Source organism: Psammomys obesus, unplaced genomic scaffold, assembly GCF_907164565.1.
Source record: "Psammomys obesus unplaced genomic scaffold, mPsaObe1.curated_primary_1811, whole genome shotgun sequence".
In the NCBI taxonomy this organism is placed as follows: Eukaryota; Metazoa; Chordata; class Mammalia; order Rodentia; family Muridae; genus Psammomys; species Psammomys obesus.
In genome coordinates, this window is record NW_026586589.1 from 7,201,048 (window position 1) to 7,224,856 (window position 23,809).

A 23,809-nucleotide genomic window follows, 5' to 3' on the forward strand; every position below is an offset into this window, starting at 1 on the left:
CTTAGTTCTTTGTGTTCCTACCCTTTGCCATGTCTCACAAAATCTCTGTGGCATAAGCTTTGGATTAGTGACTTGCTCTAGTCAACTGGTTGTTTGTGATGTGAAACCGAGAGACTTGAAATATGTTACAAATGAGGCTGTCCTGTCCTTCTGCCACCTCCATGGGAAGAACATGGCCTGGTTGGGACAGTGGCTCCTGAACAGCCTTTGGGCCCTGGGGTACAGGACACATGGAGCAGAGCCAGCTGATCTGAAACTCATGAGCAAGTGCTTGTCTGTTCCGCAGCAACGTTGAGATGGTACAGAGTAGAGTGTGGCTACAGTAACAACCAAGATATACCACATTGCTCCAGGACCAAGCAGGGAGGAAATGATGAGCAAACTCTTAGAGGAGGCTGGAAAAAGATACCTGGGTTCAGTGAGGGTCAGAAGTCCAGGGAAATTCACCTATAGTGTCTTGAAGTGATCAGATACACTTGGGGCCAGATCTGGCTTCTTTACATAAGGCCTTACACAAGAGAAGAACTCACAAAAGACACATCCAAGCTGTCATGGATACTTAGGGGAAATAGAGAGGGCCTAGAAATTGCCGAGTTGGAAAATAGATCTGTCAACTTCAGGCTCCAGCTAGTAGATCATTCTCAAATTAAGATATAGCCTGGGATAAAGATCAAAACAAAATCCCACACAGGCCAGGTGCCGAGGCTTAGTCCTTTAATCTCAGCACCCAGGAAGCAGAGGCAGGCTGATCTCTGTGAGTTCAAGACCAACCTGCTCTACATAGAGCTCCAGGCTATCCAGGGCTACAAAGTAAGATCCTATCTCTTGGGAGGAAAAGAGGGAGGGGGCTACAGCTGGGATACAAGTGAATGACCTGTGATTAAAAAAAAGTAAGAAGAAAAAAGATCCTATCTCAAAAGAAAGGAAGAAAAGGAAGGAAGGAAGGAAGGAAGGAAGGAAGGAAGGAAGGAAGGAAGGAAGGAAGGAAGGAAGGAGAAAAGAAAAAGAAAACAAAAGCAGTTGATATTCCTGAAAAGGATGGGGTTTGGCTACAACTCCTGTAAGTCCAGTCCACTCCAGTTCCAAGGGGTCAAATAAAAACTTTTCAGGTGGTCAGAGGAGCTGCCAGAAAGTTCAATGGTTAGTCCCACAGAATCCCAGCATGCCCAGCAAAGTAATCAAGTAAAGGGGGGGGCGTGACTCAAAATGGCTGTGGACATGACTTTGGCATAAAGAGTTACATGAAATTAAATTGCATTAATTAAATGAAATGAACTGTGTTTGAGCTAGGCCAATCAGCTTCAGCTAAAGAAGATGAATCCTACTGTTCCCAGGGAAGAAGTAGGCAGAGGCCCAGAGTTCATTTCTCAGGGTAGGAAATCTTAAGGAATATTCACCTATCTCCAGGATGTCCACATCAGGCTGCCCAGAAGGGCTTGAGAATCACCCTGAGTCAGGAAGTCTCCGAGTGAGTCCCCTTCTCTCCTTTCTGAACAGAATGTGAGGGGCAGTTGTCCTGTCTTTATTTGCTAAGTCTCGTTTTCATTGGGGGTAGAGAATGTTGGGCCATAGGGAAGGTGACATGGGTTATTAGCTCGCAGGTTGGTGGATCAAGAGGAGCTGCAACCAGATCTGGCATGAATCATGGATCTCGATACTGGATGAATGAAAGCCTGGGGGGACCCTGGGTAGGAGAGGTGTGTTCCGTAGGAGAGAGGCAAGACTACACGTGTGGGACGTAGCAGACTGAATTACTGCCGCTGGTCCTTGGTGGCCACACTCTGCCAGAGGAGCCAGTCTCCTCTGCAAGAGTAAGATGGGCCTCACCCTTGACTTCCAGCTCAGTTCCACAACTTGCTTTGGCCGATGGCATGTTTGCTTATGCTGGGCCTTGAGTGTGCTTGGACTGTTAGTTAGACTTGTCCTCTTTCCCTCTGCCGTCATGAGAAGAACACATCCTGGCTAGACTGCTGCTCTCAGGAGACCGCTGGTCCCAGAAGAGCGAGACTGACAAACCTGAGAATGTCCATTGTATGATGTCTGTTGTGGAGTGTTACTCAAGCAGGAGCTAAGCCACAGAGGGACCTAGTTCTGGGTTCTGGGATGTGCAGGAATCATGCATCTTTGGTCCACGCACTCATTAGTAATGGGGGTTGGAGCAAATAGGTGTGTGAGGGCTTAGCTGCAGTGAATTTCTGTGGATGCTATGCATCCTTCTAAGCTGATCTCATTAATACTTGGAAGGCAGAGCCAGGTGAATCTCAGAGTTTGAGGCTAACCTGGTCTACAGAGCAAGTTCCAGGATAGCCAGGAGTGCACAGAGAAACCCTGTCTCAAAAACAACAACAACAAAACCAATGCCCCCTCCCCAAAAGACTTCTCAGGGATGTGAGAATATGGAGAAAATTATCTTTACCTGAGACTCCCATGGGACTGCAGCAGAGTTCTGGGACAGCCTGGCAGGGCTCCCTGGATTTGGAAGCCACAGAATGGCAGCCTCCACCCCAGCCTGGAGACTTCTAAAGGAGTAGCTGGTCCGCCTACATGACAGCAGGTCTATAATAAAAGCACTAGGGGAATAGTCCATACTCCATGTTCCAAGAGGCAACCACACGGCTTTTCTGACAGTTAAAGGGCTACAGGGAGAGGGCTGCAGTTGTTTGTAGAGGGCTCTGTCCTAGGACAAACTGCCCACCCAAAGGCCAAGTGACGGAGAAACTGAGGGGAGAAGGAAGCAGCATTGCCCACGCCAGCCAGGAAAGAAAGTACCAGGAAGCCCCTTCCCAACAGGACAGGAATCCAGACTGTGGCTTGGGTTATTCAGAGACCCAGAACCAGAAACAACAGTGAACACGACCCAGAGAAAACACCAACCACGACACCTAGCTCCCCACCAGGCTTTTCCAGCCACGGCAGGCCCAGGGGCAGCTGCATAGGATTCGCCGCAGACTAGTCTGAGGTTCTGAGACTAGACTAGGCCAGACTCTTACTATCTGACAACGAGGCTATTCCTTCAGGTCTAAAAGGGCCAGAGTTTAGGGATCCACCCTAAGATAACCATTCAGGGTGGGATGAGGGACCTGCAGAGGGTGTGGGCGTGGGGTGCAGTGGGACTACTGTTCTTCCCTGTTCCCTGAACAGACCAGTTCGTTTAATCAGTGTTGGTTACGTGTGTACACGGGACTCCGGTTTACTCAGTGACATCAAATACCAGCTGAGCACTTAAAGCGGCCATCTCTCCGTACACAACCCAACCCCACTGCCCTTGACTGTCATAGAGTTGAGCCTGTCACACCCCGGGAGATGATGTTTATTAGTTAGGGCCTGTTTATGGTGAGAACATTGCAGGCCAGCTTCCTGCATAGTCCAGTGCCCCAGGACTCTCTAGGGTCTGGGTAAGAGATATGAAAGAGGGACTAAACTCAAGGCTGTCTCAATGAACCCAGACTTCGTACAGTTCCCTGGCCTGACTTTCTATTTTTGCCTGGCTTGCACACAAAGAATGGCTCCTTCCCCTGCTTGCACTGGGGCCATCTTTAGAGAAGTCAGAACAAGCTGAGGAAGGCAGGGCCCTCTCCGTCATCTGCCCATCGGACAACCTGTTTCTGCTAGCCACCTAGGCTTCAGTTTGCCAGCTGGTGGGAAGTTCAGCCTCAAGGCCATCCTTTTTGTGGTGACCTATGGTTTCCTCCCCAGCATCTCTCTAGGCTGCCCACCTGCACATTTCCCGAGTTTCCCCCGAGAAATGGAACAAAACACCGATCCTCCTGCATTGCGGTACTCACTTGGAAGCGTGCGACTGTTGCTGAGGCTGCCGGTGCTGGGCGGTGGGGAGAGGGACTGTAGGGAGGCACTGTCCTCCTCCTGCGAGCAGCCTGCCTGGATGGCTCGCAGGTAGCTGTGGCTGCGGGAGCGGAAGTAGCTGGGCAGCGGCAAGTCCAGTGCCTCTGCCGCTGTCGACTCAGCTTCGCTGCAGGCCGACTCACAGGCTGCCTCATACTGGTCGCTCAGGTCTGCCTCTCGGACCTGTGCAGACAGAGGCAGGCGTCAGAGGCCGGCATCGCCAGGCTTTACCGGTCTACTCAGCTTCAGGGCTGGAGGTTTTTCCTAGCTGACCCTTCCCTCATCTGTCCTCTTCCCACCTCACTCAGGGCACAAGTGGGCTCTTAAAAAGTAAGCAGCCCCTCTCACCTGTGTGGGCCTTCAGTTTTTCCATCTACAATGAGAATGCTGGAATATTACAGGATGTTAACAAGATTAAATCTTGTCTGTACTAATCTACTGAAAGAGTTTAAGATCACACCTGAATTTAGCATGAAAGAGGTCTGCAATCCATTGGTATTGCCTGCCCTGAATGACGGAAAGGGGGTTTATTAGGTGTGGTGGATATTTACCACTGTGGAGTCTAATAATGCCAATAATCATAACAAACCAAACAAACCCATAAGGGCCAATGAGAGAAAGATACTTGTCAAGGGTACCTAGTGAGGAAGAACAGAACAAGCATTCCAAATGTATAAGGACTAGTAATCCCTTGGGCGCTGTGGTGTGGGGAGAGGGTCTGGAGGGGAGGCAGAGGCCAGAGCTGAGCTGATGCAGTAGTCTGGCGGAAGAAAATGGGTTGGAATGAGGGTAGTGGCAGAGGGTCTACCAGGGCAATATGAGAATGGCTGTATTTGCCATCTCCGATTACACAGTTGCTAAGCATCCCTCCAGAGATGACCACCCAGGATCCTGCAAGTTGGAAGCTAGAGCTGTGACACAGATGGGCCTCACGCACATACTCTCTGAAGATTCTGGTAGGGCTTACTGACTCCCATTTCAGGCCATGGTGGTAGCTACAAGCCCCACAGCATAAGCAACAGTCAGCTGACCACAGATGGACACTAGGTGGAAGGCGGAGGGGCCCATTGCTAGGGGCGGAGGCACAGGGAACTAGCGGTATGTGGAGTAAAAATGGATCTGGGCCGGCTATAACCTGGCAGCATGACCTCCGCAGCCCTGTGCTCTCCTAACTCCGCCTTTCCTTGTCCGTGGGAAATGGAACAGCCTGGGTAATGAGTGGCCTGTGCATCCTTTAGGTCACATACCTAGAGGGCCCCTCGCACAGTTGGGAAGGTGTTTGGAAAGGTCTGAAACTGTGCTGTCCAAAATGGTAGCTATGAGCCATGTGTGACTACGCCAGCTAGATTTAAATCGTTAGAATCGAATAAAGTTTGCTACTCAAACTAGCCACATTTCACTGGGTCAGAAGCCACAGGGACAAACATGCATTGAACACTGGCCACCACCAATTCCACTGGACAATCTGCTAAGTTAAAATCAGGCCACATGGCATACCCAGAATGCACCTACAGAGGACATTAAAGCATCGGTGTTCTCTTTCAAAGCTGCAGGCGGGGTATTTTGAGAGCCTCTGTGACTGCCCAGGGTGACAAGGCCTTGCTCTGGAGTGGCACCATAACAGAGGAGCTCCAAAAGCAGACTGCCAAGGTTTCAGTTGAGGGCCCATCATTTCCCTTATAATACACAAGTGGGCAAATCACCCACTCTGTGCCTCTGTTTTCCCATCTATAAAATTGGGCTGAACACAGCCTTAATTTCAAAGTGCTGTCAAAACTATACAAGAGCTGGGTGCAGCTGCTCATCTCAGTCCCTGGGATTTGGAGGCAGGAGGATCAGGATGCTAAGGCTAGGTGGGCCTCACAGGAAGACTAAGGCTAGTCTGGGATATGAGACCCTGCCTCAAAACAACAAAACCAAGATGACGTCATCAGCAGAAGGTTGCCAGTCATGGGCACCTGATATTGCAGGTGGCTGTGTGGAGCAAGCAAACGTTTATAAATGTTTGCAAAGATGCTCCCAAACTGCCCACGGGTGTCAAGGAGTTTGTGTGAGTCTCCCTGGGGGCTTCCTGTGTCTTCACATGTTTACAGTACAGCTATGGAAACCACAGGATGGAGAAGGGCCTGGCTTACAGGGCACCCCTTATGGAGTGTGATGTGGGGAGGGGCACAGCACAGACTGTGGGATCGGGAGACAGCAAGCGCTCGCTTTGCCACTGTGTGGTATGTGTCCTGGGAGACGTGCCCGCTCCTGATGGAGATGAAGGCTGAATTCTGAGTACATTTCCTGCCCCACTTTCTGGCCTTGGGGCTGGAAGGAGAGGGACCACCTTCAGGAGGGGGTGTCTACAGGAAGTGTCATTCAGATGGGTACAGCCACGCCGGCATCACAGCTGCCAACTTTTATAAAGTTGAAAAGTTTCCACACTCATGTCAACACCCCTGTATCCTGAAGGCCCTGCTGGGGCTCTGAAAAGGCAAAATCCAGGGGATCTGGAACCTGTCAGAGGATGCCTCCCAGGCCCCAACCTGTCCAAACAAAGGTCTCCCCGGTCTCGTTCAGGATTTGGGAAAGAGAGGCAGAGGGAGGACCTTGAGGAAAAAGTATCACCATCCAGCTGATACCAAACCAGCTTGGGAGTGTCTGACCAACCAGTCTCCCTGGCCTGAGCCAGGCTGCAGGGGGAGGCAGGAGACATTAGGGGAGATGCTCCATTGTCCTGCAACAACTTCTTGTCCACCCTTAGAACCTAGCTCATGCTTTCCCAGCTTTAAGAACAAACGGAGACACAGTGAAGTGATGGCACAGGGGACGGGTCAGGACGCTGAGGATGTGCACCTCAACTCCGTCCTCACAGGGCTGCCCTTCTAACAGCAGCTCTGCTTGGACCTATCCAGGCTGGGTGCCTCGACCACTCGGCTAAAGGCCCAAGACCCAGCCCTGTACTCTGGTTTGGGGTGAAAGAGAGTGGCAAACATACTGACCTGTTGATCATGGCCAAACAACTGGGGAATCAGGGAAGCCTGTCCAAAGACCTGCAGGAGAAAGAGGGTGCAGGTTACAGGGAGGCTAGGTCCTTCTCTTCCCCGTCCCCCTCCCCTGGTCTCTAGTTTTGCTTAGCTTCCTCAGGCACAGGAAGCTCACTTCTGGGGCTGGCATTACTGAGGATATGTTCTCTTCCTGGAACCGTGGGTGCGCTGCCTGCCTCTTTTCACCTGGGCAGGCAGCCCAGTCCAAATACAGAGATGGTACCCAGGAGCGTTTTTTCCCGGGATGTATGTAACTTAGGGTCACCTACGAAGCTTAAGTCATTCAACCTTTTAGGGGTGAAGTTTGGGGGAAGGGAATGGTCAGGGGCCCTGAATTAGAAGAGAATGGGCTGGACAAGGAACAGTGGGTGAAGTCTGTGGGGGACCCCCAGCACAGCAGATTCCAGATGCCTTTCTATATAACTAAGGGCAAAGGAATTTGGGTGTCTGGGGCAGGCAGGGATGGAGAAAGATTGTGTGAGAAACAGAGCTATGGAGATGGAGACATACAGAGGACCTAGAGGAAAATGTGGTGAACTAGGGAAGAAAAAGGCAGGCAGGGAGGGAGGAGCGGGGAGAAGGGGGAGAAGGGAGGGGAAAGGAGAAGGGGAGAAGGCAGGGAGGGAGGGGGGAGAGAGAGAGAGAAACAGGAGGGGCCAGACAGGAAGACAGAGAGGAGAGAGCAGGTAAGATGCGTGAGGTAAGGCATGACATGCCTACCCAAACATCTAATGAGCCTCTGCCTGGCTGAGTGCTGGGCTAGGTGATGGGAACCTACAAGGAATAGGACAGTGTGTAAGCCGACCCCTGAGTCAGGAGGCAGAATGGCATGAGTCCGTAAACTAATATAATTCCAGCGAGTGACACATTAAGCAGGGTCTGGGAACAGTGTATGCCGGGTGGCAAGGAAAGGCCTCTCTGAGGAGGGCACATCTGAGCCACGCCTGGGACAGGAGGCAGCAGCTCAGCCTTGTAGTCCCCATTACCTGGCTGATACAGCTGGAGTCATTGAGGCTGTCACTGATGGGGTTGTAGTCCTCCTCCCAGCTGGGGCACTGGGACGGGAGCAGCATGTCCACTGAATCCAAGCGGTCCAGACTCCTGGGAGGCAGAGGGGGAGACAGGGCTCGGCCCATCCTCTATTTAACCCGGGAACCGAGGCCAGGAGGGAGAAGACTGTCCAAGACTATTCAGTGGTAAAGGGAAAAACGGAGGCGCTGCCAGCCTGGGCGAGGTGCGGGCCTCCAAGCAAAGTGAGAACGCCTTTGGGAGACTGCATAAAATCTGTGGCAAACAGGCAGCCCTCAACCGTCATGTCCACTGTGGCCTCAAGGTGGCAGCATGTCCTTGCAATTTGCCTGTTATAAATTGGAGGCCTTGAAGGCTGGTCCAAAGTCTGTAAAATTCTCATCCTCTTCACTTATTCCATAAGGGATGACACATTGCTGGGCTGGGGTAAGGCTTTCAGGATTCGGATGAAAGCAGCCAGCAAGGCCAAGGTCAACAGTCAGTGACATTACTATAACTCCTCACCAAGGCCTGGCTCTAGTCGTGAGGGGTGGAACCTCCTGGGCAACTCCTCAGCGGGAGTGAACTTCCCTGTGCTCCTATGGCAGAATTTACTTGAGCCAGTAAGCCCAGTTCTGACTATGGGCAGGGCTTCACTGTAAGTGGGGCTTGTTTGGAGATAAATTGTTAGCAGCACGAGGAAGCCCTAACAGCGGGCTGAGAAACAGGGTTCACCTGCAGGGCGGGGGCCTCCCAGGGTGGCCAAAGGGAAGGCAGGCCAGGCGCTCGGGAGACACAGTGCGGTGCGAGGCTCGCCTAGCGGGCACAGCTGCCCTGAGACCTTCCTCAGGGAGGTACTGGCAGGCCGGGGCTCCCGTTAGGTTAGGGTGGTAGCATCCCCAAGGGGCGGGACTTACACGAAGGGGCGGGGTTCCAGCAGGGCTGTACTTCTGCGGCTCACCTGCGGGGGTTGCTCTGCTCTCCCAGAGACTGCTGCGTGGCCCTCAGGTAGCTCTGCCGCCTAGCTGCGGTCTTGGGTGAAGGCTTGGGGCTGCCACCGCCGGACTCATCACTGTCTTCGTCGCCCATGGCCTTGATGTAGCTGCCACTACGCATGCGCCGGCACGGAATGGGCCCCTCCGCGGTGCTGTCTACCTCTCGAGGGGACAGCAGCGCGGTGCTCCACTCTCCACCTCCGCCGGGTACCTGGAATATCCAGAGCCAGGACTCAGATGGGAGGTAGCGGTCAGCTTGGCTCCAGACCATCACTCAGAGAATGGGTTCGCACAGACCCGTGCCTTCTCTGCTGGCTTTCCTGTCCTTGATCACCCAGATTCAGAAGGCCTGGACCTGGGTTCACAGCTTCGGTGCTGGCCCTACGCAATGCATTTCCAGCTCACACTTCTGGGATTTCAAGCTGGGTCTGTCCCAGCTAAACTGATCACAATGGCCTCACTGCAGCTATGCTAAGGGGGCACTCCTTGTGTCCCCTCTCTGCACTTGTGACACTCCAGGGGACAGTTTATGAGCCTGTGCTAGGAACAGCAGGCCCAAAGGAGGGCAGCCACCTACAGAACCCCCAAGATTTGAATCAAAGCCTGGCATTACAATGGAGGTCTCCTGAGAGGGATCAGAGACCCCCAGCACATCGACAACTGTGAAGTCCCAGGGTCAGTTAACACTTTTTGTTCTAGATGGGGAAACTGAGGTAGAGAAAGCAGGGGTATTTGCCCATTAGCCATTCAGTAAACTGGAGAATAGCTCAGTTTCCTGTGAGCCTCGGGGACCCCCATGCACAGAACAGGGCTGTGATGGAGGGAAGTGCGATTCACAGCTTGCAGGGCATCTCTGGTCACCCTGTTCTAAGTGGCTTTGAGGGGACCCCGCTGCCCTCCACGGCCGTCACTGTCAGCTGCTCTGAGGTAGGGTCCCTTGACTCACACTGTTGGGTACACGGTCACTTTGGGCACATGTTGACACGGACATGCTTCAGAAGCCAGAGCCTTGCCCTCTCTACACGCCTTACCACACTCAGGGCAGGCACAAGCCTCGCTGGTCTCTGGTGTCCCTCAGCAGACACTCCCAGCAAACTTCACACCTTCTCAAGGACACACACCAGAGAATGCCAGGTCCCCAGGTTTCTGCACACAGCAAGCCCTCCGTCAAGGATTCAAATGCACGCTCCCTGATCACCATGACCGGATGGTGCCACACCCTTCCTGTTCCCCTGATGCCAGTGGCCGCCCTCCTGCCGAGGACCCACTTCCCAAACTCAGCCTTCCCTCCAACCCCAGCCAACCACCTAGCCAGCTAGTCACCTGTGAATTCTCCATCCCAAATCACCAGCTGGTCCACCCCCCCTTCACACTATCCCTGGGGACAGGGCCTGGAGCATCCCTGCTCAGAACTCGTGGCCAACCTGCCTGCTCACGCTGTCACCCAGCAGGCAGCACAAGCCCCTAGGCCCATAGTCCTCTCCTGGGGTCTCGGACTCAACCAGACCGTGCGGAGAGGGTGCAGGCCACACTTCCCTGACACGGCTAAACTAAGGGAGCAGACTGACAGCCACCGAACTCCTTCATCTATTTAAGAGGCTGCCCAGATTTCAATTTCCCGTCGCTGCAAAAGCGCATCCCTTCCCCATAGTCTCACCGTCCCTGGAGTTTTATGCAGAATGACAAGAACTTGGCCCTTGTCACACCTTGGAGTTCATCTTTTCATAATGCATTTGATGTGACTTCTTCACGCCAGCCAGGACCACGCTTGCTCACCCCGGGGACAAGTGCTCCCTACCAGAGCAGCCCTTTCCACAAGTGCACTGTTCCTTCTACCACTGGGTTCTGTCTCCACACCCCACCCTGCAGAACCCGGCCCACCTCACTGTGTAACAGCAATGCCGAAGCCGAACCCCAGCTACCTTCAGAGCACGAGTCTTCACTGAGGGAGTTCCTCAGGGCAAACCTCATGTGAAAAGAGAAAGGCTTCCCCCACCCCATCCCAGTGTCAGGCCTCTAGGCTGGTGGCCCTAGGCTGCCCCTCACTTTCTGGTCCTCAGGAAGTGGTGTCCTTCTTCATTACCCACTTGTCCATCTACCCTTCCTCCCTGCCAGACCCTGTCCTGGGCGTTAGGGGACATATGGCTGCATCAGATGTGGTCTGTGTCCTCGAGGAGAATCCAGTCTCATGGGAGTGGCAGGAATCTGGCCATTAGAATGCCATGTGTTGGTCCTGTGAGGGGGGCGAGATGGCATAGCTTCCAGATCTGTCATCTAAAGGGCAGGGGTATAGTTCAGTCTCTTTGGGGCTGGGCTCCCAAGGGCCTAATTAATACATCTGCTGAGAACACTGTGAGTCCAGGGGTCCTCTTAACAGGCCCCCAACCTCTGATTCCAAAGCTGAGCAAAGCAATGCTCAGCACACAGCAAAGCCACCTCACCAGTGAGTCTGTGCTCCTGCTGGTGCTCCAGACCACAGCCGCCCTGCCCACCCTACCTGCCTCACCCTCCCCTACCTGTCCCACCCTATCTGCCCCACCCTCCCCTACCTGCAGGTAATGGTAGGCCAGACCCTGGTGGCAGGATTTGGACTTCAGCAGGCTTTTATCCAGGGTGGCTGAGGTCTTCTGGCAGACCTCCTGGGCATGGCTGAGGGTCAGAGTGGACCAGGAGCCTCGTTTGACATAGTTGGTGTCGGTGCCCACTCCAAGGCTGGGACAGGTGGCGGGGGGCGCGGGCGGGGGGGGCGGGGCAGTCAGCTCCGTGGTAGTGTTCTTGGTGGCTTTGAGCATGTGTCCGCTGATGGTGTTGTAGGCGTGCATGAAGTAGCGGGGCTGGGTGCGCTCTTGCTGCCGGCCTAGAGTCATCAGCCCCGAGGCAGGGCCACTGCGGAAGGCCCCGCCCTCACCGTCCAGGTTGTCGTCTGAGCTCCACCAGCCTGAGATGTTGGAGCGGCTTCGACGTTTGGGCTCCCCGGCCTTGGCCCGCTCCTTGCTTTTGGCCCTTCGGCCTTTTCCGTCCTCCAGGCCACCTTTCTTGCTGCCATTGCTACCCACCTTGCCCGCGGTGCCCTCCATGGAGGGTGCCTTGGTGAAGAAGAGGCGCTGGACCGAGTGGACCAGGTGGCGAATGCGGCCAGGACTCTCGCCCCGGGCCTTGGCCTCCCCCCTCGGGAACTGGAGGGTGCTGAAGCCGTCGCGGTGGATGGGCAGCTGTTTCTCAAACTGGTCCAGGAGGTTGGCAGGCAGCCGGTTGATCTTAGTGGCTTGGGCATGGCTAGGGAACGGGCTTTCCTCGGGCACCTCAAAGTGGGAGTTATAGTGGATTCGGGGAAAGGTGCTGCTTGGTGGAGGCAGCTGGTTGTTGAGCGGGAAAAGCCCATCCCCCGGCAGTGTGTTCTGCCCAGGGAAGCGGGCTTCCCGGGCAAAGGCCTCTGTGGGCGACAGCAGGTAGGGGTTGCGGTCAGGCCCGGCAAATAGGGGCTCATGAGGTGGGTCCAGGCTGTCGGAGAGGTGGCGGGGGCGGCTGTCACCGAGGCCTTTCATGATCCCGGCCCGTGGGGCAGGGGCCTTTGCCCTAGTGGGGCACCTGGGTCACCTGTCCCAGGCAGCAGCTGTCCTGGGGAGAGAGACAAAGAGAGGTCAGCTGGTTGACAGGACTGGATTGGATAGGGCGGGAGCAGGCCGAGAATGGCTTAAGGCAGGGAGTCTGCCCTTGCTGTCACAGGGCCAAGGACAAGAGCAGATGCCGAGGTCTGCACCCTCTGCTCATGCTCAAAGCTGTGACTGCGGCCAGCCAAACAGTAAGCAAAGGACACCCTCCTCAGGCCTGAAGGGACAGGTGTTCCGGAAACCCGGAAAGCCACATCCTGACTCCGAGTTCTTGGGGCCCTCCCCGTTCCACAGTGGAATGTGGGCCCGGAGCTGCCTACTTCCACGCTCTTCCCGTCCTGACTGTCACCACGAGGCACCACACGCATGCACCCCTATCCAAAGCCCTGTCCACCCTACCCCCAACAGCCACTCCTCAAGACAGGGAATCTTAGGGTCCCGAGTCCAGGGTCCCGAGTAGCCTCGGTGCTCTGGTAGACATGTCTTCCGGTCTCCTCAGCCCTACTTGTCTTAGGCCTTTTCCAGGGCCAGAAAGCCTTCCAAAGAGGCCAGGCAAGGTGGTGCACACCTGTAATCCCAGCACTTGGGGAGGCAGAGGCAGGCAGATCTCTGTGAGTTCAAGGCCAGCCTGGTCCTCAAAACAAGTCCAAGACGGCGAAGGCTACACAGAGAAACCCTGTCTCAAAAAAAACAAAAGAAGAAGGAGGAGGAGAACGAGAAGAAGACTTCCAAAGAGCAGGGCTAGTTAGAACCTACCTTACCTGTGGCCAGAGACAGTGTTGTCCAGATCACCTTTAGCAGAGGGATCTTCGTGCCCCCTGTAAGCTCTTTGTCCCTCCCCAGATGTCAAATGACTATGGCTTCTGGGCTGTGTGTTTGGGGCCACTGACATCAGAGATGCCGACAAGCCCACAGGCTCATCTTTGCCATCTGGGATGATACGGTGGTAGCCGGGAACAGAGTACTCAGAGTCAAGAGAGGCTCAGCCTTAGAACAAGGGGACAGGGCCAGGCCTCACAAGAGAGTGGCCAATGGATGGAGTCACTGTGACTCACTTTGTCCATCTGTGAAACAGGGCAGTTGGATTTAGCAGATTCCCTGGACCACCCTGAAAACACCAGTTCGTAACTTAGCCACCTTCCTTTCTGTTTCTGGGCCTCTTCTTGGCCGTATCATGAAGGACAGCCAGGTTTCTAGGCCCTGTGAGTCCTGCTCAGAGGAGTCTTAAGGTTTGATCTGACCTGTACTCGGAATCCAGAGGCATCTGGGCTATTCCTGAAGCCATGCATGACGGGATCAAGAACATACCCGAGTCCTTTGCGGACATGAAGTTAAGGGTCTGAGATAAAGAGAGGATCATAGCAGATCTAGGTGTCGGGACCGGATCCCAAGGTTCTTGTCTGACGTGGACAGAGCCTTTAGAGTCAGATGAAACAGGTCACCCTGTTGCCAAGCTGTGAGCCAACCTTTAGAGGTCAGAATGCCAGAGTGTAGCCCAGGCTGGCCTCAGGCTCACTACCCTCCTGCCCCAGGCTCTTCGGTGCTGGGACGGCAAGCACCCGCCACCACATCAGGCTTCTCACTGTGCCTCTGACTTGCATTTCACTCATATGTAAAGATGTTGAGCACCCCGTCACGGAGACCCTTGGCCATTCCTGTTTTTGCTTTGGAGAAATGTCTGCTGAAGTCCCCTGGCTGCTTTCTCACTGCGCTGTTTGCCATTCTTGTTGAGCTCCGGACCTTAAACCCTTATCGGATATGGCAATATGCAAATATCGTCTCCCATTCTGCCCCTGCGCGGTTGGTCTGTTTTTTGACACCTACTCATTTTTTTTTTAATTTTACATATGTGTTTTCTGTCCGCCTGTACCTCTGTGCACCATGTGCATGCCTCGTGCCCAGAGAGGCCAGAAGAGGGCACTAGATTCCCTGGAAGGGGAGCCACAAATGGCTGTTAACTATGTAGGTGCAAAGAATTGAACCCAGGTCCTCTGTTAGATCGATCAGCTAGTGGTTTTGTTTATTTGTTCGTTTTGGTTATTTGAAACAGGGTTTAGCCCTGGCCTCAAACTCACCTGCCTCTGCCTCCTAAGAGCTGGAATCAAAGGTGTGTGACGCCACCACCAGGCTGCAGCCAGCGCTCTTGACCACCAAGCCATCCCTCCAGGTTATCTCCCCTCCCCTGGCTCTTCGAAAAGCCCCCCCTTTCCAGATGGCCATGCCTTGTTAGCACTGGTCTTCGCCCATCGGCATGTGGCTTACTAGTGCTCATGACCTCTCAGAGGGCAGGGCAGGTTCTCCTCACTCAAGCAGAGGAACGAGAAGCCCTCGTATCCCAGGCTCTCGAGTGCTGGGGTGACAGGCACGCACTACAGCACCGTGGCCACGGCGTGTTTTGGTGGCCTCTGATCGGCCCTTCAGCAGCTCCGGCTCCAGCTGCCAAGAGCACCAGCTGTGGATGGTTCACAGCCAAGTTCCCGCTACAAACTGCTCTAAGTCAGAAGGAAATCCTTGCAGGGCTCCGCTCCGTCCCCGGGGGCAGCCTGCATGGAACCACCGGTTGCCTCCATGATGTCCTTGTCCCTGCTCCAGACGCCCCTACAGGGCCCTTGCTCACAGCTCCCCGAGGGATCAGTGCAGTCTGCTGGCACTGCCCTGAGGCCCAGCCCCTCCCTCAGCCTGGTAAGTGTGCTGGCCTCTTCCAGAGCCATCCTCGAGGCTCCCCAGGAAACCTTAGCCTGTGCACCCACACTGCAGGGCCCAGGTCAGTTTCCCGTGGACCCTGACATAAGTTCAGCGTTACTGTGTCTCTGAGGAGTGCCACCTCACTGCGGGGCACCGTTGTCGAATAATCAGCTCCCTGAGCTTGTGTCCTCTTCTGTGGCGTCAAAATGAAGCTTACTTTATGAGATTATGACAAGGGCTAGCTGTGTTGTCATGCTGCCCTCCTCCCCTCCCTGGGGGGCAGGCCAAGCCTTGTGGGCTAGAATGCTGCCCACGATAGCAGAGTGTTGGCCTACAGCTGGAGATGGGTTCAGATCCTGTGTCTGCTTTTACTTGCGGTGACCTCAAACTAGTTTCCGGTCTCTAAGACAGCAGGGATTTGCGCGAGGGTGGGCGAGGGTGGTCTCTCCCTGGGCTTGCTGCACGCCAGCCCCTCAGCAGCCCAGCACCCAGAGGTGGCAAAGCGTCACTGTAGGGAGTGTTAAAATAGGCATCTGTGGCCTTGCAGGGAGGTGGCTGGCTGCCGTGTACTGCCTTTCTCAATGAGCTATACTTAGGCCCATCCGGGTGCCCATAATTGCCTCTCATTAATACAAGCCTCATTGCCTTCACGGAAACTCAGAGGAGGGAGCTGCTGCCGCCTCGGGGAGCCCTCTGGGCTCTGTGGTGTCTCCGTGGCCCCAGCCACCACCCGCTGCCAGCCACCAGCCACAGGATGGGCCCTCCCTACCCTGCCATACCTCATCTTGGAGCCCAAGAGGATGGGAAAGCAAAGTAGGGAAGAGGCCAGGGACAGAACCCAGACTGACTCAAGAAGCAAAGCTTATCTGAGTACATCATTACCCTTGTCTACGATGTTCTCCAGACCCCTCTTCTCTGCTCAGTCCAGACTGTCATGACAAAGCACACCCACACTGGCTGAACCTCTAACCCCCTTTAGCTAGTCCCCACTCTGCCCTCCTGCCCTCCCTTCCCTCACCACCTCTTTTATAAAGGATGTATCTGCAGCTCTTGGAAAAGCTGCCTCTAAGGTTGCATTAAAACAGGGAGAGACTTAAGAAGGGAAAGGACAGTTCTGCCCCGTGCTGAGCCAGAGAAGTCACGTGGGCAGTGGGGCTGTGAATTGAGTGCTGAGAGGCCAGGAGTGAGTGGGGCTGAACAGCCAAACACCTGGCACATTCGCAGTGGGCCAGGGAGCACACAGCCCCTGATTAGCTCTCTGATGGGGTGATGTGTTGAAGGGAAGATAGGTTCTTCAGGGTCACTAGGCCCTTCATGCTGTTGGAGTGGGTGTCTCTAGATGCCCTTCTTCCTTCTCTTCTGCTGCCTTCTCACCCTGAGTGCGGGAACTGAATGAACTTCAACTCTCCACACCACACACTCTGTCAGGGTTGATATCCTGGAGCACAACGCCACCCAGTGTGCCCCTCAAACTCCAGACCCACCTAACTGCTTCCTCAGTGTCTTGCTCTGCTTGTCTGACAGACCCCCATCTACCTCAGCGGCTCCTCCCACCAGCCCAGGCCAGGAACTGGGGCAGAGGCTGCTCTCCACTCACTCTGGCGGGCCCAACAGCAACAGTTTCCTCACCAGCTGAGTCTTCACCATGTCCCTGGGTCCTGCCTGTCCACTTCCACAGCCCTACCTGGGTCAGTTCCCACCGCTTCACACATGGGCAAATGCTCTCCTTAAAACAACATCAAAACTAAAAAAACAAAAACAAAACAGTTTATTTTTGTTACTTTTATTTTTATGTGTCTGGATGTTTTGCCTCATGTATGCCTGGGCATCCTGTGCGTGCATGGTACCTGTGGAGGCCGGACGAGGACATGGGATCCCCTGGAACTGGAGTTACAGACAGCTGTGAGATTCTGTGTGGGTGCTGGGGATTAAAGCTGGGTATTCTGAAAGAGCAGCCACTGCTCCTAACTGCTGGGCCATCTTTCCACTCTGTTTGTTGGTTTGTTTTTTAGAGACAGGGTTTCTCTGTGTAGCCTTGGCTGTCCTGGATGCACTTTGTAGACCTTGTACTCACAGAGATCCACCTGCCTCTGCCTCCCTGAGTGCTGGGGTTACAGGCGTGCGCCACCACACCTGGCTCCACTTTTTTCTTTTTAAGCCAAAGTTTCCTCTGTGCAGTACAGGCTGACCTGGAACTCACACCAGTCTTACCTCAGCCACTCCGGCACTGGGATCTGAGGCAGATCCCTTCCAAGACTCCCTTGGGCCCAGGATGGAATGCCAGCCCTTTCCTGCCTTCACCCAGGGGTCTCCATTTTGGTAATTTGATTTCCTCCCCCTTGCTCTGCCTCGTCCTGTCTGAAATGCTCTGTCAGTTACAGGATCTTCTTGACTTCCTTGAGGCCCAGGGCATCAAGCTCTTCCGCATCCACAACCATCTCTAATCACAACCCCTGGAGCCCCTCTCTGTGTGCCACCTGATATACTATTCCTATACTGTAACACCAGGCGTCACTGTCCTATCTGTGCTGCTAGCCCTCTGCCCAGAGCCTGGAGAAGCAGGTGAGAGGGTGTGAGGTGAAGGAGTGGCAGGAAGTCTTGGGAGACTGTGAACTAAATCAGGAAGCCAGGCTGATCTACAGGCTGGGTGGAGAGCGCTACAGTCTACCGAATGCTGTGCTGTGGGTGTTCTTCAGTCCCCGATACCACTTTTGTGTGGCTTCTCAGACCAGGGTGGGACAGGCAGGGTGGCATCTGCTGAGCCCTGCGCCAGGCTGGGAGGAACTGAGACCCGCCAAGGTGACATGACGTGGCTTCCTGAGGGACCCAGGCAAGAGCCAGGCTGCAAGGCTGCTCCTGACTTCCAGAATCTGTGTGCCATCATACAGGTTGACTCTGGGGTGGCCTGCCACACACAAACACTTCCGTTAGAGGGGGAAACACTCCTGGTGGCTGAAGTCCCAGGCTGGGGGGACGACGGTTAGGTGTGGCTGCATCTGCTACTGCCCACCAAACTGAGATCCCAGGCCCCAATTCCCCCCTGACAGCTTCATGATCCCGACTCTGTACCAGGTCCCTCTTGTTTCCTGCCAAGTTCGTGTCCATGGCAACTGTCTGAAAAGCGTGACATTCAATCAACCAGTTGTTTGGCGGACAGGATGGCAGGCTGCCGGGATGTGTGGCTCACACTGTCTCCACAGCAGGCCCTGGCCTCTCTGAGATAGTCAGTCACAAAGGGATGTCCCTTGGGCCTTCCTGACAGTGAGCTCTGTGCAGTGGCCCGGGATGTGGATACTGGGTTCCTGGGGCAAGAAGCTTGATGCCAGCAAGGCCCTGGGGTAACTGCAGCCCATGCAACTTTTCCTAGGCTCACATAAGATGTGAGAGGTCATGGGGGCCCGTGCTCGGCTCCCTGTCCTCTTCACTGATGACTAAAAGACACGGAAATACAGTAAGAACCATGAGCCCCGGAACATACTGAACACAGGCGCAGAGAGGCAACATCAGACTTCTTGGCGAAATCAAGGTAAAATTCCTTTACTTGGTTCCTCTAAATCAATTTCAGGTCTTTTCTCACTCTCCCACACGACTCCAGCCTCCTCGTGCCGACTCAGAAACTCTAATCTCAGCAGTTATTTCTCCAGTGGCCTGTTCTCTTCGGCCACAGGACCTTTATCCATACAATTCTGAAGGTTTCCTTCAAAACACTCCCAGGGTCCCCCGGTTATTCTTCAGAGCAGCTTATATTTTTAATGTCTTGCTCTTATGCTACAAAAGGGAAAGGAACGCACCTGCATCATTTTCCGAGTTGTCTCTGGCACAAAGCAAGGCCAGGCCAGGCCAGGCCAGGCCAGAGTAAAAAGCTGCTAAAAGCATGGGGAAGTCAGGTGAGGAAGAGCTCTGAGGCAGAGGCTGTTCACTGGAAAAGAGGGTGAGTTAGTGTCAAAAACCCACCTTGGGGTGGATGTCCCTCAGCCTTCTGGAGGGCTGAGGTTACAGGCCAGCCCAGGGGTCACTCTGGAGATAGCTGTTGGGGCTGAGCAGGGGCTTATCATCTCCCTTTGCCATCAGGGCCTGGCTGGACCTGTCACCCTCAGCTGTCACAGTGAGGAAGTATTTGTTGAGCTTGTGGAGGCTGTGACACTGGTGCTGATGGACCTGCTGAGCGCTTATGCAGGTTACCTTCCCTAGCCCACTTTTTTCAGTTTGACAGTGGAGGTGATGACCTCAGCCAGGAGGCGCCTGTGTGGACCAGTAGGATACAGCTAAAGCTAAGGGCCGGCACGATCAGGTTCAGGCACCGTCCTACTGTGGCAAGGGTCTCACCCGGCCCCTCTAGCCATACAACAGGACGTCCCTGAGCCACGGTCCCATCACCTGCAAGGTGGGGGCTCTGGATACATGGCAGAGCATTATTCTGATATCAAAAGAAACAAAGTCCTGACACTTAGCCACAGTGGGCACAGAGCCTGAGGAAAGTCAGGCACGTGACATGTATAATTTCCAGAGCAGAGCAAACTTGGAGAACAAAAGGCAGCTTTGTGGTTGCCGGGAGCTGGGAGGGGTGCGGGGAAGTGACACCTTAATAATGGGTGTGAGATTGGTAGGGGTTCAGGAGGAACCCTGGAATAGAGGTGCTGAAGGTTGGTCTGCGCTGGAAATGTGTCCCAGGGCACCCCACTGCAACTTTAACATGGCCGGCCTGACCTGGTGCACTCACTGCCTGGGAGGCTGGGAGCGGAGGTTCAGTGTCTGGGCTGCAGCTACGTTCAAAGGTAACCTGAGCAACTTGGAGAGACCATCTCAAAGCTAGACGTAAAAAGGAGGGCAAGTGAGGCTGGAGAGATGGCTTGACGGTGATGGTTACAAGTTACAAGCACTTGTATAATCACGAGGACCAGAGTTCAGATCCCAGAACCCATGTAACAAGATGGGCATCCTGGAAATTCGTAAAACTCCAACTCCAAAGACTTTAACACCCTCTCCTGGCCTCCTCAGACACAGACACACAGACACACACACACACAGACACACAGACACACACACACACGGGGGGGGGGCTTAAGTGGTACATTTTAAGCTCAGCTTAAAATACGGCTGTTCTTTCAGAGGACCCCAGTTCAATTCCCAGCACCCACATAGCCACTCACAACTGTCTGTAACTCCAGTTCCAGGGGATCTGTCACTCTCACACAAACATACATGCAGGTAAATATCAATGCACATTAAAAAAAAAAATAATCATTTTATTAAAAAAAAAAAAAAGCCCCAGGAAGAGCATGAAAGTAGAGCACCCTTACAGTGTCGGCAGGTGCCACAGAGAGTGGCTGGGTGGCTACAGGAAGTCCCGCGGGTCACGTTTCTGAGGCCTTGCCCCCTGCTTCCTGCATGCCCATAGCGGTTGGTACACACAGATGGACTCTCACAGCAGCCCTCTGAGTAGGTCTTTGAGTTCTGTCTCCAGAGAGAATGGCTGGCACAAGGACACACTGGGCAGGGCAAAGATCTGAACCCAGGCACTTTGACTCGACAGCCCACGCTGCCCCTCAGGTTTCAGGTAACAACATCTAACTTGCCACCATTTCCCAAAGCCTCCGGATGGTGCCATGCTGAGGGCACACTATCTCTAAATACCTGCTCAGTAAGACTTCACTGGGCTGGCCTGAGGGCTCTGGAGAAGAAGCTCTGGCTAGGAGTGGGCAGACCCTCCAGGCTTGTTTCATTTCAGCCCCTCGCAGAGGGACCATCCTGGAAGGTCAAGCCGGCACACGGCAGAACAGAGCGGTCGGAAGGCAGCCATTGCCGGCACATTTAATTCAATTCCTCTAGCCTTTATGGGGCCTGCTCTGACTCTCACAGTCCCAGCCCTCAAGCCTGTGGTCGAGTGCAGGAGGCAGAAACACACAGCAATTAGGAAGCACATAAAAACACATCCCAGGAAGTGTGGAAGCTAGAGGCCCAGCCCAGCGCGCAGAGAGATTAGCACTCACCTGCGCAATGGCAGGGCTCCCCAGAGGAGGTGTGCAGCCAGATCCTTGAGAGACAGTAACTCCACGCCGCAACCTGTGTGTGTGTCTGTGTGTCTGTGTGTGTGTGTGTAGTGTATGTAGGTGACACATATGTGTGGAGGCCAGAGGTCAACCTCACGCTCCTTAGGCACTGCTCACCTTGGTTTTGCTGCTTTTGTTCTGTTTTTCTCGAGACAGGGTCTCTCACTGACTTGGACCTTGCAAGCATGCTAGGCTGGCTCCACAGCAAGCCTCAGGGATCTCTTCGGTCTCTGTCTCCCCAGAGCTGGGATTCTAGTGTGGCCATTTCTGTGTGCCCTGAGGACCAAACCCAGGCTCTCACGCTTGCTCAGCAAGCGCTCTCCTGACAGGGCGATCTTCCCAGAACAGCAGGGAAGAAGATGCTCTTTTTCTGCCTAGCATTGTGTTTTTGAGACAGGGTCTCTCTAGGTTGCCAAGGCTGGCCTGAAACTCGCTGCCCCCCTACTTCGGGGTCCTGAGTGCTGGGATTACAGGTGTGCGCCACCCAGCCTGGTTAGGGGAGAACATGCAACAAAAGTGAAAAGCATAGACACATTGTTAGGATTTTGGAACCAAACCTGCTTCTGGGTTGCCTAGTAACCTATGATGTCATCATGTGTCTCCGGCCAGGTGGCCACACCTAGAAGGCATGGTTACCTTGCCCCTTAAAGGGACCAGCCGGCCATGTGGTCCCTCTCTAAACTTGGTCTGTCTTGCTCCTGGCCTCTTTTCTCTTGGCCTTCTACCCTTTCTCTATCGGGGCGTGATACCCTCTCTCTTTCTCCCCATTATGTCCTTCTCTCCCCTCTCTCCCTTTCTCTTTATATCCACCTAATAAAGCACTTTCATATAGAAGATCTGTTGCATGCCTAATCGTCATTATTTAATTTGTCCCATAACATTACACACATACAGTCAAAGGATCGAGGCGCTGGGAAAGCGGGGGGTCTACAGGTTGTCCCTGAAGTCAGATCATGGAGGGCCTTGATCTCAGCTCCTCATCACACCCTGTACTCTCAACACAGATTCTCAGAAGAGCATTTAGGGGCTGGGAGATCACTGTTGGGCTGGGAGATCAAAGTATTTGCCAGCTCAAGGACCTGAATTGGATCTCCCAGAACTCACACTTTTTAAAAGTTGGGTGTAGGCTGGGCAATGGTGGCACTTGGAAGGCAGAGGCAGGCAGATCACTGAGTTTGAGGCCAGCCTGGTCTACAGAGTGAGTTCCAAGACGATCAAGGCTACACAGAGATACCCTGTCTTGAAAAACCAAAATCAACCAAACAACCAAAAAAGCTGGGTATAGCAGCTCACATTTTCCATCCTAATGCCGGGAAGCTGAAGAAACTGAGGATGGCAGGGGTGACTCCATTTTGTTTCTCAGACTCTGTCTTAAGTTGACTGACCTTGGAGTGACTTGACCCCCACCTTTGGGTTCCAAGAAGGGCCACATAGCCCTCCTGTTAGTATTTTGGAACACAACCTGCTTCTGGGTTACCCAGCAACCTATGACATCATCATATGTCGCCAGCCAGGTGGTCACACCTGGAAGGTGTGGTTACCATGTCCCCTTAAAAGGGCCGATCGGACACGTGGTCTCTCTCTCACTCTCTTCTCTCTATCTTACACTCTTCTCTTTCTCTTTCTCTGGGGCGCCCCATCCCCCCTTTCCCTCTCTTTCCCCACCATGCCCTGCTACCCACTTCCTCCATACCCCCCTACTAAACCTCTCGCAGAGAATATTGGTTGTCCCCCTGCTTCTTCTTATTTTTAGTTTTTAACACCTCCACCCTGCAGGTTGTCATAAATGCCACAAAATGTGTTAATGATGGGTCCTCAGTGTCAAGTGTCATAAATGCCACAGAACGTGTTAATGGGTCCTCCACTCCACCCAGCAGATATCTTAGATAACTGTCGGGTAGGCCAGGTGGCTTGGAACAATTTGCCTAAAGGAACCCCCTCACCCAAAACTTTCCCTTCCCTGTAGTTGCAAGGCTTGGAACTGTTCTTCCCTATAAAAACTCTGCCTCCCTGAGACTCAGGGCCTCACTTTCTAACCTGCTGCGTCAGGGAAGATTGGCGGCCCGAGCTTAAGCTTGAATAAAGATCCTCGAGTGATTTGCAATGGACTTGACTCCTAGTGGTCTTTTGGGGTCTCTCGTATCGGGCACAACAAAAGCAGACAGGAACATCCCTGGGGTTCACTAGACAGCCTGGTCTAAATCAGGCCCAGGCCAGTAAGACACACCATAACTAAAAGCAAGGTTGACCTCTGACCTCCACATGCACGTGCATACATAAGCATGCCTCCTACGCCCTCACACATTTAGAAAAAAAATTAACTGAAGAACACTGGCTGCTCTTCCTGAGGACCCAGGTTCAATTCCCAGCACCCACATAGCACCTCACAACTGTCTGTGGCTCCAATTCCAGGGGATCTGGCCCCTTCACAGACACACACACACACACGCAGGCAAAATGCCAATGCACATACAACAACAACAACAAAAAAAATAAATCCTAGAGGGAAAAAAAAAAACCAATTGAAAGAGAAGATGGCAAAACAGGATCTTACCCATATAGGTATGCTGGAGAGTTGAAGGATG

The 23,809-nt window shown here is 53.8% G+C and overlaps 1 protein-coding gene across 2 annotated transcripts in view; it reads right to left on the minus strand.

Annotated features, from left to right (window-relative positions):
• Positions 1–23,809, minus strand: part of Dlgap4 (DLG associated protein 4) — a 148,043-nt gene that overhangs the window by 47,261 nt on the left and 76,973 nt on the right. For both annotated transcript variants that reach the window (XM_055602198.1, XM_055602199.1), the window contains exons 3-7: positions 11,428–12,496; positions 8,845–9,089; positions 7,862–7,976; positions 6,831–6,881; positions 3,786–4,026 (exon numbers count right to left, since the gene is read on the minus strand). In XM_055602198.1, coding sequence (XP_055458173.1) covers positions 3,786–4,026; positions 6,831–6,881; positions 7,862–7,976; positions 8,845–9,089; positions 11,428–12,423 — 1,648 coding nt within the window. In that variant the 5' untranslated portion in view covers positions 12,424–12,496. The remainder of the gene's footprint in view (positions 1–3,785; positions 4,027–6,830; positions 6,882–7,861; positions 7,977–8,844; positions 9,090–11,427; positions 12,497–23,809) is intronic.